At 40.4% G+C, this 22,825-nt stretch overlaps 1 protein-coding gene across 4 annotated transcripts in view; it reads right to left on the reverse strand.

Annotated features, from left to right (window-relative positions):
* Window positions 1-22,825, reverse strand: part of Pde4b (phosphodiesterase 4B) — a 444,794-nt gene that overhangs the window by 82,587 nt on the left and 339,382 nt on the right. For 2 of the 4 annotated variants that reach the window (XM_047544279.1, XM_047544290.1), the window contains one exon: window positions 17,346-17,395. The exons of 1 other annotated variant lie outside the window; for it this stretch is intronic. In XM_047544279.1, coding sequence (XP_047400235.1) covers window positions 17,346-17,395 — 50 coding nt within the window. Of the gene's footprint in view, window positions 1-9,199; window positions 9,250-17,345; window positions 17,396-22,825 lie in introns of all 4 variants that reach the window. One more of the 4 variants, XM_047544318.1, reaches the window with a different exon arrangement.

Genomic DNA, 22,825 nt, shown 5'->3' on the forward strand with positions numbered 1-22,825 from the left:
TACCAAGCCCTCCAGAACAAGAAGTCCTGACTGTGACCACAAATTGTCCCATGTTTATGTTGCCAAAATAGGCAAACTGTGAATTCTCACATTTATTTTTTACCCATGCAATGGGAAGCTCAGTACGTTGGTCCGAGGAAATGATGAAAAACCACTCAAATGTATGCAGAGCAAACCCCACTGTTTGCCATACTGTCTTGTTTGTTTGGGGAAATGTGGATTTATTAATAATAGAGTTTCACAATGTGGCAGGCAGATCAGTGCCACAAAGTATCAGTCATAGAAAGTAATGCGGGAAAAACCCCATTAAGTCACCTTGTCCTGCAGCTGCCAAGGCTGTGGGCTACATTTCTGCCTTTTGGGTTTTAACAGCATTTCAAAATAAAAGATGAAATGCTAGGTGTGCTTCCTTACCTGTGATTCATAACTATCATTAACGATGGGGCTCGTGCTGGAAAAATGTAAAGCAAAACATAAAACTTCCCTGTTTCTCAAAGTTTTAGTTATTAACCCTAAGTAGCTCCCCCACACACCAAAAAGATTTAAACAGGAAGAAAAATTGACTAGTAGACTTCAATTAGCAGAAGCACATGTCTTCTTCGACACAGACTCGTGCGGGGAAGAACTACACTTATTTATTTAGTACTTATTTATTTAACCTTCTGGCTGGGTTGGGTTGTTGGATTTGGTTTTACATCCTGAATGACAAAGTTTATGATGGGAAAGTGTGTCAGCTGTTTGCCAAAGGAAGGGAAGACCTCTGTTCTTTGTCTTCCCTTGTTAATAGAACCAAGTCTCTCAAAGGCTCGTTTGGAGAAGTGAAAGTCTAGTAAGAAGCGAGAGCACAGCCATACTTGGCTTCAGCTACATCTTCTGTTCTTTCTCCCAACAGCATCCTGAGCAGGCATCTGGTATTTCCAGCCAGGACCACTGTGCAGCCCTCCACTCCATCTGGCCAACGGCTGTCCAAGTCAGAGCGAGCTCTGATTGTTTGAGAGCCAACCACGGCTGGCTCTGTGCATACTGTGACCAAACATCCTACATGTGATTCAATTCTCACAACCACTGTGTGACCTGAGGGAGGATACAATATGGATGGTGGCCAAGGGTGCGGGCTCAGGTTCAGGCAGGGAGAGTTCTGAATCCTGGCTCTACTACTTTTTAGTGAAAACTGGGAAAATTGATATCCTCATTTGATAAGTAGGAGTAAGAATTATGTCCAGCTGGCAGAGTTGGTTTGGGTTTTTTCAATAACCTTATTGAGGCATATTTTGCATATCATCTACTTCACTTTTTCAAGTGTTGGATGATTTTTTTTTAGCAGATTTACTCAGTTGTGCAACCCTCATCATAAATCAGTTTAAAAACATTTTTATCATCCTAACAGGATCCCTCATGCAACTTTACTATTAATCCCTGCTCCCTGCATTGGCCCCAGGCAATGAGCAATGTTTTTTGTCTTTATATCTTTGCCTTTTCAGGACATTTCATATAAATACTATGATATAATATGTGGTATCCTTATCTGGCTTCTTGCACAGGACATACCAGTTGTGAGGGTCCTCTGTGTCCCATGTAGCATGTATCTTTAGTTTGTTTCTGGTTGCTGAATAATGTTTTGTTGTATAGATATGGCATCTTTTGTCTAATCAGTTATCAGTTGATAGGCAGTTAGGTTGTTTGCAATTTTTGGCTCTCATAAATAATGCTTGTATTTTGGCTCTCATAAATAATACATGTGTGTTCAAGACTGTGTGGATGTATGTCTTTGGGTCTCTTGTATGCATATTTAAGAGGGAGACTGTTGGACCATAAAGGTTGATCTATATTGAAATTTTTAAGGACTTACAGCATTGTTTAGAGACTGAAACATTACAAGCAAATGGCCTAGCACAATGCTGCTCAAAGAGTAGCAAACAATAAAAATCACTGTGATTGATGCTCCTGTAGTTTATAAGGGTTTTCACCTTGCTAACAATATAGAGGAAGCTGAAGCTCAGAAATGGTCACAAACTTGCTCAAGATCACACAGCTAACTGATGGCTGAACTGGACTTCATATATCTCTCCCAGGTCTTCTGACTCCAGGTTTGCTTCTGACTGTTTTCTGTCATCATAGCAATGCTACAAGAACCATCCCAAAAAGCACAACTCCAATAATGTACTACCCTCTTAAACAAGTATCAGTGTCTCTTCACTGCACATGAAATAAAAGTTCAGCTTATGTGATAGATATACCAAACCCTGGAGTTATTTCCTATCCATCCTTCCTGCCCAACCTCCAGCTCCATCCCCTGACCCTGACAGATGTCTCAGGATGACTTTCATTCCAGTAACAACCCACATTCCTTGGGCCTCGTTACCTTTGCTTGAGCATGGTCTGTTTTCTTAAGGAGTATTTCTCACTTTGTTTCTTGAAATCTCATCCATCCCTCAAGACAGAGCTCCTATATTTTCCTTGTCCTAGTGGCCCTGGTCAAAATTAATCTGTGTTCTCCTAATTTACTTGTTTATAATAGGTGCTCAATGAATGTGCTGACTTAAGCTGAAGTGATTGAAAAATTTAGACATGTAATAAATGACTCAGCTGCAAGAAATATTAAAATGTTAAAAATTCAATAAAATCCAGTATATAAATTTTCTAGGCATAGCCCTGTACAAGGTGTTATTTGTACCTAAGATAGGATTCTGCTTCTAGTTATCTGCCTTCTTCTATCCTTCCAGAGCACTTTATTCATGCTTCTGACAAATTCTTATCACACTGTATTATATATCAACCTCTGATTGTCTGCCCACAAGACTATGAGCTCCTTCAGGGAAGAAACTATGGTTTACTCATTCCTGTGTCTCCATGACCCAGAACAATGCCTGATTCAGGTTGTCGTGGTGAGTACTCACTAGGTGCTTTCACAGTGAATGGATTAGTGAACTAGACTCTGAGTGAATGAGAGGCTGAGTCTCTTGTCTCTCTCTGATATAGAAAATCTATTAAAAGCAGATGACACTCTCTTGTCTGACCAGAGTTCTGAAAGTTTTCTCCTTTAAGAAAGACTATCCTTTCTATTAGCATGCTGCTAATCCCATCTTTTCCAGGACAGCTCACCTGATTTAGTCAGTGTTTACTGGAATGTCTCCCTTCTCATTTGTAGTCCTTTCTAAACAAGGAGAAAGAAAAGAGAAAGAAAAAGAAAGAAAAAAGGAAGAAAGAAAGAAGGAAAGAAAAACAATTTAAATAGAAAAAGTCTCCAAATTACACTAATATAAGCTCTAAGACATGGTGATTTTTTTTCTTGAAGTAAGTTATGAAAAGTTTGGTTTCTACCAAGGATCTATAAGAGGGCTTTGCATGTAACAGAAGCATTATGAATATTTTTGATAATTACATCTAATAATCATATGTTAATTGATAATGAACAAGATCCAGCTTCAACTTCCTGAGATGCCTGGCTCAAGGGGGGGGGGTGATGACAAACACACAATTGTCACAATTACATCAATAATGTATTTAATCATGACTCTATAACTGGAACTATTTTCAGTGTAGTATAAGAGTAACTTATTCATTCTTTATAACATCTCTAACTAAAAGGATTTAAAGATGAAGAAAATGAGAAAGAAGAAAATCTGAGGTGTGGAAAAGTGTTAAGAAGGAATTAGCTTAAAAAGTAGAACACCTGGGATCTAAACCAAGGCAGTTTGGCTCCAGAATCTCCCTATGAAAGTGCTTTTAAGCTTAAATGAGGCACTATGTCCCTTTCATTTTCTTTCTCTAGAATTCCTAAGCACTCACTAAAGATTTTCTACTGAATTGTGCTAACTATAAGGCTAAAAGGGATTGGTAACATATTAAAGACACCTTGATTTATGGAACTATAGTAGGACCTGATGTCAGGTTGGGAGTGAAGGGTGCAAGAAGGCCAGGGTTTGGAGCCACTCCAAGAAGACCTGGATTCGATGGAACTCCAAATTCCCCAGTTACTGGTTCAGGGGCTATTTCTTCTTTGAAAAAGAATTTTCTATCCCAACACCCCGACACCACTGTGTCTGGGTCAGGGGACTTTCTAGAAGATTGAGGGCTCTGTGATATTGAATTCTAGATTCAAAGACTCAAAATGAAGATGACCAAGTCTGGGAGGATTAAAGGATTGACCTCAGGTCACACACCTGATTGGCACCAGGACTTCAATTCAGGTTTTCTGATCCCCAGCCCAGCACTCTTTCTCCTAAGTCATACAGTTTCACCTGAGGTAGGGAAGTTGAACAAAGCAAATAATTCACAATGGGACTTTCCAGAGCTGGCCTATAACTGGGCAGCTGCCACCTCCTGTTCAAGCAAGGCACACCCCAGTTTCGCTATAGATCAGAAATCTAACTCCCTTCTTGTGATGTCAGACATCATGGACAACTTTCATGCAGTGGGTAGGCTCTGCTCTGCCCTAAAAATCCTCTCCCTGCCTCTTTTCCCTGCCGAGATTGCCTATCCCGAAACCCCATGATCTTCCAGTGGTAGACTCACTCCTGGAAGAGAGGAAGGCACAGTCACTTCCCTGTTGGCTCAATTCTCAAAAGGAGATGAGAACCCAAAGTACATTTTCTCCTAATTTCTCTTAAATTCTAGTTCTAGAATCTGGAAAATTTTAATGTAGCACAAGAAGTCGGTGTTGTCCAGAGAAAGCCAAGGGACTGGAACACCAGATGTAAATCTCATTACCTGGGAATGTACCTTTAGACAGGTAGGTATCATCCACAGCACTCTTACTTGGGGCCAAATTCACAGGCGCTGGGGCTAAAAAAGCCAGAGTTCAAGTTCTAGCCCTGGAAGACACTGACTGATACGGTCTTCATCATCATGTATTATACTCCTTATTTCCAGAAGGTGCAAACTCTGGGTCAGAGACTGGGACTTATTTATAAAAGTAACCCTTCACCTCCCAGTGTCAGGCCATAAATAAAGGATATAGCTTAAGGAATACATACCACCTGAACAAATGGGTGAATGATGTAGGAAAACACGGGCCATGTATGGTCCAATACAACATGAATGAAGTGAGTAATTACTGACAATAGACAGGACTAACACAGTAGGTTTCCAGAGGCAAAACTTTAAATTAGACTGAGAATATTATACAGAAGGTGGCTGGGAAGTGTGAAGGACATAGAGAGGGGGCTAAATCAGAGGAAAGCCTAGAAAATGATCTGTGGGTGAAAAGAGGCGGACAAGCCACACTTGCAATGAGAGAGGAAAGGAATAATGGAAAAGCAGGTCAGTGAGAACAGAGCCCCATTGTGTTGACAAAATACATGCAAAGAACCCTTATTTTTTCCTGGAATAGAAAAGTAACAAACCAGGGCTCAGACATGCCTGTGTGCATACACACATGGTACAGAGGTGGAACATTCAGAGAACTGGAAGATTTGCTGTTTGTCAAGGCAAGTACCCCATGTAGCTGCACGAAGAAATAGAGGTGCCAGTGGCACTGAATGCCTGAAGCCTCCAAGCTTACAAATACATGAAGAGTCTCTTCCAATGTTCATGCGCCACACTTATGGTGTTTGTGTACTTCCTTGCACTGAGCTCATGTTCCTTTAAGGCCTTGCTAGCATTGAAGAGAAGAAAAGGAAGTCACCGTGTCCCATTCCTGGCAGAATGACCGACTCTTTTGGTGAGTCTGTCTTGCAAAGGCAGGGAATTGAGAACTCTGGAGGTTTAGGCTTGCCTTTGCCTTCCAGAGAAACAGTCACATAGCCTAAGAGAATGAAAAAGCTCTTTCATAAGCTCAATTTTCTGTTTGTGCAGATGGCAGTACAGATTGGCATCACAGATTTTGAAACAAATTTTTGTCCCATGGACACTGTTTCAAGTTCCCCAAAGCTGTAACAACTGGGCAGCTGCAAAGTCACTCAGTTTCTCTGGCCCAGAAGCAAACTCCTTGTCAAGATATACCCCTGACTCCAGGAAGCCCGTTTTCCAGAAAGGACAGCAATCTTTCTTCCCTTTTACTTGCAATTTATTGCGTTACCTCTCTTAATGCATTCATTTTTCGGTAAATATTTTTTGAGCACCTGTTCTATGGCAGGCATTGGGGGTTGAGCCAAATGATGTAAGGAATCAAGAAAATAGGCAGAAAATACACGAAAATGGCTAACATCTATTTAGCACTTTCTGTGTGCCAGTCACCATTCTAAACGCTTTACATACAATTTTTGACTAATAAAAATTCTATGTGGTACGTTCTATCATTATCCACATTGTAGAGAGGAGAAAGTCTCATCCAGAGATATTGAATCACATGTCTACAATCATAGAGAAAGAAAAGAATAGAACAGAACTGGACCTAAACACAGGTAGTTGAACTCCAGAATCCATCTTAATCCTAGGTAGATAGAAGGGGCAAGAGCTGACTGTTGGATAAAGAAGCTCAGTACTGGGGAGAACTCAGGAGGTGCTAGTAACCCACACTTGGAGCTCAGAGAGAAGCTTTGTATTTAAAATTCAAGTCAGACCATAACCACCTACTTCTCGAAATCTCAAAATCTTTTAATGGCTGCCAACTGAATTTACAATAAATATACACATCTGCCACGACCTACAAATGCTCTGCCCAACCTGGCCTCTCTCAGCCTGGCTGGCTTCGTTCCTCACCATGGCTCCAGCAAGCCAGGTCCCTAGCTAAAGCACCTTTGACGTATTGGTTACTCTCATCCACCCATCTCAACTCCTTATCAGTGTTCAGGTCTCAAGGGCAAGGTCACTTATTTGCAAAGGTCTTTTTTTTTTTTTTTTGTCTAATCCACTTTAGTCCCCTAATAACTAATGACAATAATAATTAGATGCCAGACAGGGCTATAAATGATTTACATATAATAACTCCTTTAAATGTCACCACAACCCTATGGTAAGTATCGGTGTTATTCTCACTGTTACAGGTGAAAAAGTGAGCCCAAAGCAGAGCTCTTGGTACTTTCCTTCATTAGAATGATCAAATTCATTTATTCATGTGATACTTGGTGGACTGTAAACTCATTAAATCCTGGTCTAAATGCATTCCCTTCATCACTGCATGTTCAGCATCTATAACAGTGCCTTGTACACAGTAGGTATCTCATACATGTTTTTTGCAGAAATGACTGAATGAATGAATAATGGACACATATGAAACATGCTTCTTTCAAGACTTACACATTTACTTACTACTTGGAATAAAAGCAATGGGGTGCAAAGGAATAAAAGAGATAATTACTCCTAAATAGTAGTTATTAGGGCTGCTGTTGTGACTTTTTTTGCTCTCCTGTTGTGATATTCTCACCTGCCCCTTTCCTTTAGCTATTATGTCCAAGGTTTACAGTGGGTGCAGGCAGGGACAGCAATCCTTTGCAAGAAACACAGGTCTGTTTCAATTCTGAGGTCATTGCTTGCTAACTGCAGTTTTGACTAAACTCCAGATACTCCTTGAGCCTCCTTTTCTCAAACCAATAAAATAGTGACAGTAATATCCACAAAATAGTTTTCTTGGGAGAATTAGGGAAGATAATAGATTTAAAGGTCGTAGCATAGTGCCTGGAACAAAACAGAAATGTAATAAACTACTAGTGCCTTTTCCTCTCCTGAAATCAGACACAGGCCTGTAGAACTTTGGAAATTATCTAGTTTACTATGCCAGCAGGGCTAGCCATTCTAGACCTTAGAAATTTGAAGTCCCTAAGTATAATTAGTGGTGGGAGGTGCAGCGAGAAAGCCTTCAGTCTCTAACCCACTGCCTCCACGCATCCCATGAGCTGGGTGATTGCCATGGCCCCAGCTCACTCCATGGACACAGCCAAAGAGGGGCTAGGAAAAATACACAAAACTCTGAGGAGTCACTTGTGGTCCTTGTCAGCAGCTCTGGTCAGGAGGAAGTCAAGACAATAAACTAAGATCTAGTGAGTTTGGTGGCCTGTTCTCTATTTCAAGGGGATAGTCCCTGCTTTGTTTCTCTTCTCTTGGGTGAAAACTGTTCCCTGAAATGCTTCTGGCTTCCGAGAACAGCTCTGGAAGCAACTCCATAATGCGCTGGCCAGAGGGTGATCAGAAGTACGCAAGCAGAAAGCACCCTGCCCCCAGGATCATGCTGTCTCAGGGATGCAGGAGGCAGAAAAGGGAACTTAGAGGGTCCTCTTCCTTCCTCCTTTCTCTCCTAGCAAACGTCCATATTTGTTCTTCTCTAGACCAGTCCTGACCTGCTCTTAAAAAGAGTAGAAGGGAGTAAGGTGGGTATGGGGGTGTTTTCCCATTCCCCATAGTGACTGGAAAGGGCACGAAGTCTTTCCAGAGGAGTCAAACTTCTCTCCCATTCTTTCACTTCTCCCTGCTAAGTGGCCTGGATTAAAGAACCTGTGCCAAACCTGGGACTGAATTTCAGTACAGTTGTGATGAGCTCTACAGCTGTATTTATGCTATCTTAAAATTGTCTTCCTCTCAGCTTATTCAAATGCAAGGTCTCAGAATCCTAAATAATTTGGCATTCTTCTTTGCACTTTGCTTTTAAGAGAAAATGCCATACTTTGGTTCTCTTATATTTGGTGTTTCCATCCTGTCTCTTCAGCTTTCTAGTATATGTCTTAAAGACAGTCTACCTTCAGCTCTAAATCTCTTTCTATATAACTGGATTTTTATGGTTGCAGGGAAAAGACTCTTAAACTTCAGATTTTTTTTTTTTTTTTTGGATTATACAATAGTTCCTTCTTATCTGCAAGGGATATATTTCAAGACCTCCTGAAACCACAGAAAGTACTGAACCCTATGTATGCTGTGTTTTTTTAATACATCCCTATTATAAAGGTTAATATATAAATTAGATGCAGTAAGGAATTAACAACAACTAACAATACAATAGATCAATTACTCTATTGAGTAAAATAAGGGTTGCTTGAACACAGTACTGTGATACCACAGTGGTCACCTGATAACCAAGGTGGCTACGAGGCAACTAACGGGCAGGTGGAGTCTACGGTGTGGATATGCTAGGCAAGGCGATGATTCATATCCCCAGCAGGACAGAGCAGGGTGGTGCAAGATTTCATCATGTTATTCAGAAGAATGTATAATTATAAAATTTTGAAATTTTTTAGATGGATTTTTCAATCTGATATTGACACACCATGATTGACCAAGGGTAACCATGAAAAGTGAAACCACAGATAAAGGGGGACTACTGTATTACCGTGGAAGGGAAGTAGACAGGACCCATTAGAACCATCCCAACACAGCTTTCTGTTTTGGTTCCCTACTGATACCAGAAGGTCTGGTCTCTTAGGAGCACACCCTGAGCACTTGCCCTGTGCTGGGCACTGTGTGAGGCTGCTTATAAGATGATACTACCAGTGCTGATACTGGCAGTTTTCCACGTGCTTTACCTATGTTAGCAAGATTAATCCTCACAACAAACATGTGAGGTAGGTGCAATATCCATTCCAATGCTGGAACTGAGAAACAGAAATATGAAGTGATTTGACCCAAAGTCACACAGTGGTGGAACTGGACTTTGAAAGAGGCAACCTGGCTCACTTATAACCACTCCACCTAGGATCTGTAATTTAATCCTAACAACAATCCTGTATGAAATAGAATATTAAAATGGCCATTTTCCAGATAAGACAACAGAGTCTCAGGGAAGTAACTTATCTGAGAGATTGATTCAGATTCCAAAACAATATTCGATTTAAGTACCTACTTTGTGTCTGGTCCTATCCTAGAAACTAAGAGAAAAATACTGAATAGTATGATAAACTAGATGTATTTAGTCATTTTGTTTTCTTCCATTTCTTTTAACATGGCCACTTTGTGCTGAAGTGATATAATAAAGAGGTCACTTCAAGTGCACTGAAAGTCACATGTAGTAAAGGTCAGTTGGGGATGCCAGCACATCCTGGGAGCCAGCAGATATTTAGGCAGACCTGAACAATGCCAAATATGCACCTAGTTCCTTTCCAATACTTTTGGATTCAGGCATGGCCGGGCACTCATTTAGTTGTATTTGTTCATACATTTATTGGGCATCTATTATGGTATATGCTATACATCAGGGCTACAAAAAAAGAGGATTAGTATTTGAACTTGGAATGTTCTTGATTTAGAAGAGAACAAAATTAACAAAATAATTATGACATAATATGACAAGTGCAAAGTTGACATTTTGGAGACAATAATTAAACAATAATTTGGGGTGAGTTGAAGAGGCTGAGACAGCAGATGGAATGAGTCCTGAAGGATGAAAAAGGGATTTTACAGATGGGAAGTGGCGTTTTTCTAAGCATCTACAATATACCAGGCCTAGAATAAGACTCTTTTTCTCTATTTTTTTTCTGACTCTAGAATCTAAGAATTAGAGTAATTTGTTCACTGTGTCAGTGTAAGAAAATCCCTGAGCTGAATATGTGATGATATTTTGGGAAAAGGGCAACCTAAGGAGAGGGAAGAGCAGGCAAGGAGAGGAGAGAGCAGACTCCTGGAAGACCACAGAGCCTGGCGCCTGCAGGAACAGTACTCTCAAAGTACACCCCAGCCATCAGTGGTGCATGGGGGTGTAATAAGGGAGATGAGGACAGAGAAGGAGTTAGGAGCAAAATTCTAAGAGGCTTTGCATACCTGGCAAGAAGTTTGGAATTGATCTTAAAGGCTAAGAATAGCCAAATAAGAAAACAACAGAACTGTAACTGGATTTAGAATAATAGTTCCAGAACCAGAATAGAAGCTGGATTGTAATGTAGACTATGAACCAAGTTGAGGGGCTACCATCATGGTTCAGGTACAGGATGAAAAAACACTGAACTCCAGGAGAAGCAGTGGAGAAAACACAGAGGAGGAAGATTAAAGACTGAAAAATCAATCAAACAAACAAACAAAAACCCAAAACCAAAACCAAAACAAAAAACCTAGCTGTTATACATAATAAGAGAGAGAAAAGACAGGATGCAGAAAAAGGAAGAGTGGTGGAGGAATGATGGATACAGGTCTCCAGATGGACCAAAAGGGTTGTCCAAAGGTGTCCTGATGTCTGAGTTTATATGCTTAGTAACGAGCCTGGGACAGTCCAGGCAGTGGCAGGACAGGGATTGAAGCAAGAGGAGATTTATACAAACAGTGTGTGGTAGACTCTGACAACCAGATTTGAAGAAATCTGCTGAAGGTGGCTCCCTGACCTTGAGACTGGGAGGTGGAAGCATCCAGGTGTGAGGTGTATCTTTGGCTCTGGCTCCTGAGGCTGCCCAGGTAAATAGAGCTGTCAAGAAGATCCAGGAGGAGGCAGCTGTTTCCTGAAGGGCTCTCTGACACGCCTGGGAGCTGCATGACCAGGCTTGAGGCAGGCAGCAGCTGGGGTTTGGGAGGACACAGGCACGTGGACAGCCTCCTGCAGAAGCACTGCATGAGGCAGCCAGGAGAAGGGAATCTTTCTTCCCAGCCTCCTCCTCCCTTCGCTACAGAGCCTGGTGCCCAAGCACAGTGCTGGCTGCATAAAGGTTGATTCATAGATACAGCAGCTTTGAGCCACATGGAGGCAGCAAAAAGGACAAGTGTGTGTGTGTGTGTGTGAGTGTGTGTGTGTGTGTGTGTAGGAAACCGTTTATTCAGAAAACTGTATATCAAACACAACCTTACTGGCAAACAATAGTGATTGGCCTAGATAATTTATGCCACCAAATAAACATCAAGATCAGCAGTGTAGAGCAAAAGGTGAGACTCATTTATCAAAGTGGGGTACCTCCCGTCATGGTCTCAATTACAGGAGATGCTTTTGCCCACAAAACATTCAGGCAACAATATCTGGGTATCTTCCTGAGCCTACTGTAACCAAACAGAAAGAAAGGCCGGAACTAAAATGCAAAAGAAAGAAAGAAACTGTTTGGAGATAGGTCTGCTACAGTATAAACTTTTCCCTTTCTCTGGCTTACTGCTATAGCAAAACCTGATGGTTGTCTTTGTAAAAAACGTGTCTGTATCTAGGTCCCTGGCAGTGATTTGCCTCTGGGAGGGCCAGCAATCTATTTAATGACTCCATTGACGTCAATAGCATAACTGAAATACTTACTAACATGCATGATTCCAACTTTCAAGGGGGGTGGGTGGATGGTGTTTCTCAGCAGTACAAAAACATGAAATGGAGTCCATGCGGAACGAACTCAACTCTTTAGGCAGCCAGTGAGAGATTAGATGTTGCAGGTCTCATAGGTTCCATTTAATATGAAAAAATATTCATGCTAAATTTAGAAATTAATTCTGAACTACTGAAATTAGCCATTAGTGAACAGGGCATTATTTTTGGCAACGTTTGCTCAAGGGTAACATTTTAACTATTCACACTTTAGCTAACTTGCTAATGTTTCTGCCACTGCCCATACTTAATTTTAGACATACATGAAATAATTGCAAATCAATATAAACAGTTCAGTGTTGTTGCTCTGGGGTAAACTTTCACAAAAGGGCTATTTTAGACAAAAGCAATTCTTACAAAACAACCATTTAGGGAATTATTCTGAGAATTACTGGGGACTTTTCTGGTGTATTTGTCTTATCATTTTTTATGCAGGTTGCTTAAACACTCAAGGTGGGTAATTAAGCCACTTATCCCAATAATTCAGGTCACACAGCATTTAAAACACTGAGGAAAACACAGTTTGGTATTTCTACTTTTTCTCTTTGTAATTTCCTCCAATCTATCCTTTGCTGTGAGTGGTCACAGCCTTTGGTAACAAGATTGATTTTATTCCTATTTGCCCATAGTGTTGTAATCCTGCCTGACATTTCTTGCTTAATGTAGAAACCGAGCAAAGGTTCCGCTTGTGCTAGGCTTCATTTCCAGTCATCTGACATAGATCAAATCTCAGGCCATTGTTGGAGTCCTCAGACAGCTCTGTACACATGCACACAGGGTCCCTCTCTCATCCCAGGCTTTGGAAACTTTGGCAAAGAATAAGAACTGAATCAATCAATGTTTTGACTTTTTTGAATTGCTTAGAATCAAAGACAACACAACTGAGCCCTTGTCCTATTCCTTGCACAAACTCTGCATCTGGTACTCGCACTCAAACCTCAGAAATAATCATAATCAAGAAAAGGCATGGGAAGAACCCACGTGGAAAAATAGGCTTTCCAGAAGAAAACCTCTTCTTTCATTTGTCAACTGGCAAAGAGTTATTTCCTCCTCCAGAAAGGCCCGGATATATATCAGAAAAAATGGATCCTCTAAAGCACTGGAAAAAGCTTACTGAAGTCAGTTTTTTACTTAGGTCAACCCATTTCAGACTTTACTGGAAAATGCTGTACTACCTTATTCAATCTCTCTGAACATGGTCTTTTCTGGAAATGCATCCTAATTGACTGATGTTGGAAACTGCCATAAACCAAGACTGTAGATACCCAGGCTGAGATAGACTGCACCTGCAGCAGTCTGGCCTGAAGTCCTCAAGGCAATTTTCTAGTCATTTTGGTAGTTTGCCGTCATTTCCGTGGAGCCATGGACTTCTGAGTTATTCTTATTTCTGATCCACAAGTGGTGACGTTCCTACTTAACAGGTTTCATGGCAAAATCTAGAACAAAAATAATAGTATAGAACATCCTACTTTATACGTCAGTTTGACTGTTAAAATATTATATATGGTATATTTTATTATAAATCAAGTCATATTTATATGACTCAGTGGTGCAAGCTATTAAAAGCAATAGTTATCCAATCCTTTGTAAAGCAAAGAATCATTTTTAAAGGCAGAGATCACATGTTACTTGCTTTTATGAGTAAATTCTCACATTAATGACATCCCTACAGTCCTTCTGAATTATGTGCAACAGCAAAGGATACATGGGTGAGAAAAGTGGGACAGTGATCACATAACCTCACGTGCATACACCTTGACTTTTAAAAAATCATGTGATTTGGTTTATCTCTATCGAAGATAGTTTTGGGGCCTGAAATCCTGTGAAATATTTCAGTTTTCCATTTTGAAGACATACAGGTGACAGAATTTGAGTTCCGGCTTTGTTTTAGAGTTTTCTCTCTTCTATTTTTTTAACTTTCTGTTTCAGTCCTTGAGTACCACACAGAGAAAGCCTGGATTTCAAGCTTGTGAAAAGGCAAAATGTGAGACAAATGGAGATGCTCATTAGACTCTAGCATTTGCATGTTCTACACCCCCAGGAGGGTTTACTGCCTGATTTTCCTCAACCTGGGAGCATATGGCTTCCACACTGCTCTTCTTTGTGGGTTGAAAAATCTCCATGACTTTTTCCGGCTTTCCTCCTCAAAGGGCAAAATGCCAACTTCTTAGACATAACTCTTTCATATCATCTATTTTTTGGTACTGGGGATTGAACCCAGCGTATTCTACTACTGAGCTACATCCCCAACCTTTTTTATTTATTATTTTCAGACCGGTTTTACCAAGTAGTTAAGGGCCTTGCTAAGTTTCCCAGGCTGGCCATGAACTTTCATTCTCTTGCCTCAGTCTTCAGAGAAGCTGAGATTATAGTTGTGCACCACTGCGCCCAGCTAGATTTAACTCTTTTTATTCAAAACCTGTATGGACACAGTAATGTGTATGAGCAATTATAGAATGGACCTCTTTTAATTTCAAAGCAATAAATGATTTTAATATGAAAGATAAGCATGATTGGATATTTTTCATAGTCATAGAGATAAAAATACTGGCTCATTATTAAAATTTAATTTTATGAGCATTTTCCATCAGTGAAGGTCTCCAAATTTTATGTGGTTGTCCTGGTTGATTCAGCACTTATTGCATTTCTACCATGTGAAAATCCCTATATTTAAACACTAGAATGATAAAGAGAAGAATATGGCACAGCCTTAAACTTCAGGAGCTTCAGCTCCAATGGACGAGCGGCCAGGAATTGCAGAGCATTGCAGATTAAACTGTTGCCATGGCACAAATAAGGAGCAATTATATCAATTTTTTTTTTAAATGTCGTTTCAAAAAAGAAGAGCTGAGAATCACCTTGGTTTAACAGTGAGAAAAAAGGTATTTCAGACCAAGAGATTCCCTTTGATTTTCCCAGTGAAAGATCAATTTGCAAGAATATATGTTTCTATTTAACTGGGGCTTCTGACAATTAGCTGTTAAAATGAATTGTATTTCCCTTATTGATATGTAATTAAGAGGAAGAGATGGAGGTAGAAGAGGAAGAAGAGGAGGAAGAGGAGAAGAAATAGAGAAAGAGAAGCTGCCTTCTAAGATTGGACTTTTTCTCTCTCAAACATGCTTCTATGCAAGAATGCAGTTGTCTGAGTCTGTCACGCTTTGTTAATAAGCTACTTTGTTGCTAAATCTGTTTAAATTATTGTGGATTTTTTTCATACCTTTTATCTTAGATTTCAATTGAATTACATGAGTACAGTACTAATAAATGAAAACTTGATCTTATTATCATGAAAAATCATGTTTCAAAGCAGCAAGTCTGGTTCTCTATTCTGTTTGCTCTGAGCCATTTATTTTTCATTTCCATTTAAAGTTTCTATTTAAACACACCTCTTTGTCATATGCTGATAAATATTAAAATAACAGGAAAAATCTGCCTGACTTATTTAAGCTGATAATAAGAACAAAACACGGGATGTGTGTCTCCTCCTTCCTTTTCTGACTGTGGTTAAGAAGATTTTGAAACCCATAATTACGTAATAATCAGTATCACTACATTCTCCTTCCAGTGAAAAGCCAGGATTTTTGTAGTTTGCCACAAAGATAGACAAAAACAAATTGCCTAAGTGGTATTGTCATTTCTGTGCTCCATTGTTTTAAAGGAATTTAGCAAAAGAATCTCTAGTTGCCAAGCTGTAGTTACTGTGCCAATAATCACAAAACAATCTTTCCAACAGCATCTTTGGCTAATGAACTAATTTATAGAGCCATAAATATCACATATTCTCCTAATGTCTGTCAGTGTGTATCACAAGTAAAAGGAAATGCAGTCTAAATATTCAAATTGATATCAAAAGCATCTTAGCAAATTTGGCAAACAGAAATGCCAGTAGCAGTCCCTGACTGGTCGACCATGAGATGAAATGATAGAGGTTTCAAACCTAGCTTCTTTCATCTCCAAGTATGCAACATCAGTTATATGATAAAACACTCTATTTTGTTTCTTTTTATAAAACTTCTAAAGGAAATAGTACATCTAGCACCCCGGGTTTTTGAAGTCCATAGTGAGAGGACTATTTACTTCTATTTATTTCCTATCATGGGGCTCCAGAGTAAACTCACCCTTATTTAATGTCTTTCTTTCACTTTTATTCTTGTCTTCAATACTTCTTGTGCAAAAATATTTTTAAAAGCATATGCCATAAATACTTCAGAAACCAATGAGCCAATGGAATCACAACTTTTGTTCCCTTTTGGAAGTTAGGCTTTTGTGATACTTCCGTGATACTTATGGTCATTATACTAACATGAGAACACAATTTCCAGGTAGGGAAGAGCATAAGTCTAAAGGGGAGAGAACAGTGCTGCTGGAAATAGCAAAGTGTATGAGGCAATGTTAGATGTGAGGTGCTCTTGCTCTGAGTTCATCTTCATTTTTTTTTTCTGTTATTTTGCTGAAAGTCACACTACAATAGTGGATCAGAATCAAGGGGGAAAACTGCACTTGGACTTCAAAAAGGTCATCTGTTGGGTTGTGTTTTGTGTTTTGTGAGTTTATGCTTTACTCTTCTGTGCGCTTTTCCCTCATGGTGGTCTTTCTTCTTACCGCTCTCACTACTGCATGAAAAGCAGATGCACAGGACCGAAAGATGAGAGATTGGATTCTTTAAGAGAAACAAACAAACAAAAAACACCTTGGAGGAACAAAGTTTGAAAACCTCCAAGAGAAATGATTTGTGCCCTGGAAGAACCTTTGGTTTCACACCTGGAAAAGATGTAAAGATGTAGATGTAATGACATCTATAGTTGATGCTAAGAGGAAACCACTAACATACACTTGGAAGCCCCGAGGTCAGTGTGGGCCCCTGGGGGTGGTCACTGAGGTCAGCTCTCCTGGAGTTCACTGGGGCCTGCAGGCTGAGGTCAGCTTACACTCTATTGCAGCTCTGACCGCTGCTCCTCTTCTGGGAAAGAGCTGTTCATTTCATCCATCACATTTTGAAAGTCTCAGCATAAAATGGGCAAATTATTTAATACTGCTTTTAATTTGGTTTCACATGGCATGAAGTGAAGCTTCCGTGTACCTCTGAAAAAAGTCACCCAGAGACATTCTTCTGAGAGCCACAGTATGCAAACAAATGTCATTCCAAAGGCAGTTCTGAACAAGAGGCACAGTTCTTATTTTGAAACATGGAGATAGCTCTGGTGACATGGCCTACCTTGCAGGTTGACCCTGGAGACAGGAGGTTGACTAGCCGCTGGGGACCTCCTGTGGAGAATGAGAAAAGAAGGTCTGAGTTTGTGTATTAATGCTCCCACCCCCTGTGATCACCGAGGAGTTTTCCAGGTCATAATGAGCAATCAAGTGACATAATGCTATCTCCGGAAAGCAGGCTCCTGTAACGTGGGTCGATGACTACAATTCTCTCACATCCAGATGGCCTGGAATTTCCCTCTGCACAGCCTCAGGATGTTCTCACTCTTCAGGAAGGAAGTTGTTTACCAGGTCCCTAGTCAGCCCCTCTGTTTGGTGTTTTGCTTTCCCAGGAGTCTCTCAGAAGAGGAGACATTTGCTCAGGCGTCATTTCAAATGTCAGAGTGAATCCCAGTTCCTTTGGATAGTGCTGTATAAAGTTACAACCAGAGGAACCCTTAGAGAGCAGTAAGTTCAGGCTCTGCAGTTTTTGTGCCTCAGGAGACTGGGACTCAGAGAGCCAAAGTCACTTGCTAAAGGTCACATAGCCACAAGCAGCAGTAACCCAGGTTGCTTAACTTAGGTAACTGCCTTTTCTTGGAGAAACTGGGGCATCATTCTTCATCATAGCAAGTCTGCTGATATCAACATTCACATGAAACAAGCAAATAAACCCATGTTACACTAATAGTGGGTCTTCTCATTTTCCTTCTTGTTTTCTTTTTCTGTGCCTCCTTCCCTAATTTTGCTGGTTTCACCATCCTGATGCTTTGAAGAACTACTGCTGGCAGACTCTTCCAGACTCCCAGTGTATTGTTGGAGAACCTCCCAGGAATAACAGAGCAGTGCAATCAAATTTTAGGGTACACCAGAATCACCTGGTGAGCTTATTAAAGCATCTTACTTCTTCTGGATTCAGATGACCTAGGCTGGATTTGAAAGTCTGCATTTCTAATAGGTTGTCAGGTGTTGCTGATGTGGTCTGGGGATAGCATCTTCAGAACCACGGGGACTAAGGATTCTCTGTCCCACTAAGGACAACAGGATGTTGGCAACCAGCAAGAGAGTGGCACCCTAGACCAGAGGTTCTCAAACATGAATAAATATCAGACACATTTGGGGGTCTCTTGAATCCTTTGTTCATCCCTGTCTCCATTTCAGTATATCTGGGATGAGGCCTAGGAATCCATATTTTTACTTTGTGAATTCCCAGGCACAGAGAAGTTTGAGAAAGAAGCCAAATTCTGAATTATAGAGAAAGACCTGCAAAGTTGTTGCTAAAGAAGGCTCTTCCTACTGGTTTGGCCACATAATTATTTTCCTAAGTGCTCTAACATTCTCTGATCCCTTATGGGTAATCTAGCTTCTAAATAGTCATACATTGTAGCTATAGTCTGTAGACAGGGTCTACACCCATAGCGAATTTCCTAGCGGAGTGATTCTAGGCAGGTACTTTAAAACCCTCCGCGGTACCAAATTTTCATATGTGACAAGAGAAGGGAAATTATGGTCCATGATAACTTTTCTCCGTGAGGCACTGTACTAAATATTTCTTAGCTTCCTTTGCGAGGAATACTATTTCGTCTTAAGGATAAGGAAACTGAAACTCAGAGAAGTTAAGAAATACATTAAAGCACACATGGTTTCCAACTGGCAGGATTCAAAGCCAAGTCTTTCTGAATCCAAAGTGCAAGCTCTTTCCTCTATACCATCTACTGATAACACCTGCATGAATACTGAGGGCTGTTTTTCAGGAAAACTGAGAGATTAAATTCCAAACCCCTTGGCCTGGAGTTCAAAGTCCTTCACTCTCTCACTTCAACATACTTTTTCAAAGCTTATCTCAATTCCTCCCTGCCCGACATTTCTTCTCAAACCACTATGTGTTCTATGCATCTTGTACTTCTCCTTTGGAGAATGTTAATCTTGTAATTAAAATAGTCACTAATTAGTATTCAGTAGATGACTCCTTAAAGGTGAGCTTTATGTGGGTCGGGAATGACTTGTTTACTACGGGATCTCAGCATGGCATCCAGGGTGGCGTTTCACTTATAAATCCCTCAGCAATTCTTGTTAAATTATATAGTAAGCGGATGAATGAATGAATGAATGAATGAGTAAATGGAAGGACTGTTAAAGGTTTGATTCATACTTGGCCAATACCAAACCTGATTACTTCTTTTTCCTTGGATATATGCTGTCTATTTCCAGCCAGGTCATTCCTTTGTCAAGGAAGCATTTCCCACACTAAATATCACCTGGTATTCAACGCCTACTATGCTCAGCTGAAAGTCATTCCCCCTCTGGTCTCTAAGGTACCTTTGGGGTCATTTTCTAATGTTATCATTCATATAGGTACATATATGTCTACCAATCATCTGTGATTCATTGATGGCAGGATCCAGTTCTGGCCCTTCCTTAGATCCTCTGCGAAACCCACCAGCTTACTGGCAAATAGTAGAACTCCTGATTGGATGAACCATTGGTGTAAAAGTGATTTAGGGAACCAAGTACTCCATAGAAATGTGTTTCTTTTCACATTCAGTCTTGGTTCTATATATGACTCACTGTCCCTTGAACATGCATGATCTCTAAGGGCTGTGCCTTTGCATATGCTTTGCTTAGATGAACATCTTTCTTCTCCTTTTTAAGTAGCTAACTCTTTCATGTGGTCTGGGACTGCACTCAGGGCCTGCAAGTGGCTCTTGCCTGTGCTATGATATTTCCTGAGTCTACCCCATCACTGTTCTGCTTATAATGTGTCACAATTACCATTTTTTCTATCCATTTGCCCAACTCACCTATGAGAAATATAAGCAAAGATTGAGTCTTGTTCCTAGTTCTAGAACTGGCATAACTGGTATGATGTAGGTATTCAAAGCATATTCATTGGATTAATAATACATTTTTAATGATTTTATTTTGTATCTATTCCTGAGTTCCAAAGAAGGCTTTGTGGAAGGATCTAGAGTGAACTAGGAGATCCTAAATGTTGTACATCTTTGCTTACAGCACCCAATTCTCTCAATGACTTCTTGGAAAGTAAACATACTACATTAACTCCTTCATCTCAGACGTTCATTGTGATATACAACTTTCATTTAGAGTTATTAATTCAAGTAAGCATCTCTGTGTGTAAGCTTTGGAAAGGCAGGAACCATGTTTATGTGATTTTTCACTTATTCTTGAGACCTGGTGCAAAGAAGAGGTTCAATGATTTTAAATAAATGAAACTTCTGAAAGACACATTACTGCTTGTAGGACATAAGAATTCCAGTTAGAAAACTGTGATGAATGCAAGGGAAAGTAATATGGGTTGCCTGGCTTCCAATAGCCCATAACTTAGGGTAGGATCATAAGAAGTCCTACGCCTGGCTGCTGGAGATGGTGATATGAACAGGAAGGGACACAGCACTTAATTTTTTCCAGCCCTGAGTAGTACAATGGAGAGAAAAACTGAACTGTGAATAAGAAGGCAGGAATTCTAATCCTGGCTCTGGCACCTTCCAGTTGAGTAGCCCTCGGCAACTCACTGAACCTTTTACTTTCTTCTGGACTTGGGGAGAGCAGGCAGCAGCTAACATCTACTGCTGATTTACAATGTGCCAGGCCTGTGTGAGGGGTTTTTCATATATTTTTCTGACTTATTTGGAGGAAATCTGGCTAGGTTCTTTCCAGCCCTGAATTCTCAAGATTTTATGATTCTCAGCTAATTTAAATCCCATGCCAAAGTACACAAAGCAATGAAAGGCATGTCAGATATAAACCTTAAAAAAAGGGGTCATTAATTCTCTCCCAAAGACTACTTATATTTTAATTAGATTATGCTTTGGAAGAATGTCAGTCCAAGGATGTCACATGATTTCCTGATAGCCACAGGTGACATGCATGATGTTAGTGACAGAGTAGATTGATGAAGGAGGACACCTTGCTCCAGGTTCCACTCTGGTTACTGACTCCTGGACTGTGGGCACTTTCACATACATACACACACACACACCTGATTACTCCATCAGCAAAAGTATGAAGCCAGTAAATACTTCAGGGATGCTTATCTACATTAACAACTCTAAATGAAAGCCATATTTTCAAAATTAACTCCAGGGACAATGGAAATAAAGATTTAATTTGCAGCCAAGAATACAGGCCCAATCAAGTGTCCCTCAGTGGGACACACCATGGAGGTGCAAAGAAATCAGCTCAATGGGAACCACATGATTGTCACCCGTTGAGTGGCAAAACTCAGGCAGATAATGGGCAGCTTTTACGCAGAGCAAAGAGTCCAAAGATAAAAGAAACCTTCACTCATGAGAAGTGCAGTTCTATGTGGGAGTTCCTTTTCATATACAAACCACACTAACCAGATGTCTCATGAAAACCGCTCCAAGGAAATAATTATTGCTTAAACATTGCATTCAAGACAGGGAGTGGCACCCTGAACCCAAGTCAAATATCCCAGGAAGCAACTTCTGAATCCCATGAATCTTACAGTTTTCATTCTTGCTACATGGGAAATAAGTGAACCTCTGAAATGTCTTTCATTGCTCTTAGGATGAAGTATCTGCTTCTGGCAGATACTGTTATCTTCAGTTCCTTCTCTTGGATTTTCTCTAATTATTTGAGGTTATTGACTATCAAAGAATAGAGTGGAATTCATTCAATGAACCCTCAGTTCTCCAACTTGCCCCTGCCAGGCTGTTCCAGTTGTGGCCCAAACCCATCATTCTGTTACACTGCCTTTGCAGTCTGGGATATATTCCCTTTGGTGAAGGTCTAGTGGGGATTTTCCCTGCCTTAAATTGTTGTTGCTTGCTATTGGTTATAAAGAACACTTGCAGTTAATAACAGGATCAAGTCTGTACAAACATGTTTGTGGATTTGAGGGAGATCAGTCAATGTAGCTATCTTACAGCTGGAGATCTATTCTGCTTGGGAAGTGTGGTTTGCTTTGGACCAAAGGTGGCAAAAAGGGCCATGATTTGAGGGGTGGCTCTCCACCAGAGAGTGCAACAGGCTCTACGTCAGTTCTGTTTATGGCAATTACGGTCTCAGGATATTTGGTTTATAAAGCCTTTATGACCCAAAACCCACAAGATTATCTAAGGACTTGATTCTTAAGAAAGCAATTTAAGCTGACAAAACATCTATCAGCAGGGATAGGCTGAATGTCCCAGTACTAACTAGGAAGGACCACCAAGTCCATTATAACCAATCAGACTAGAAACACCAAGCCCATCCCATCTTTTCCTTGGAGCTACACAGTGTAGTGGTTTGGGTCCAGTTGTGCTGAAGAAGCCTTTAAAATATGTCCTTTCTCATCCTTCCTCTCCATTCCCACCTATATCATTTTGGCCCAGGGTTTCACCCTCACATTTCAATTTCCACAAATACTATTTCTGTCTCTGTCTTCAGGCTCTCTGACTTTCATCTGTTCCATCAGTTCTTCTTAAATATTATTGTTCCAAAACTTTCCAGGGACTTCTTCCCATAACCCAGAGGACTTAG

The sequence above is a fragment of the Sciurus carolinensis genome, chromosome 1 (assembly GCF_902686445.1).
Source record: "Sciurus carolinensis chromosome 1, mSciCar1.2, whole genome shotgun sequence".
In the NCBI taxonomy this organism is placed as follows: domain Eukaryota; kingdom Metazoa; phylum Chordata; class Mammalia; order Rodentia; family Sciuridae; genus Sciurus; species Sciurus carolinensis.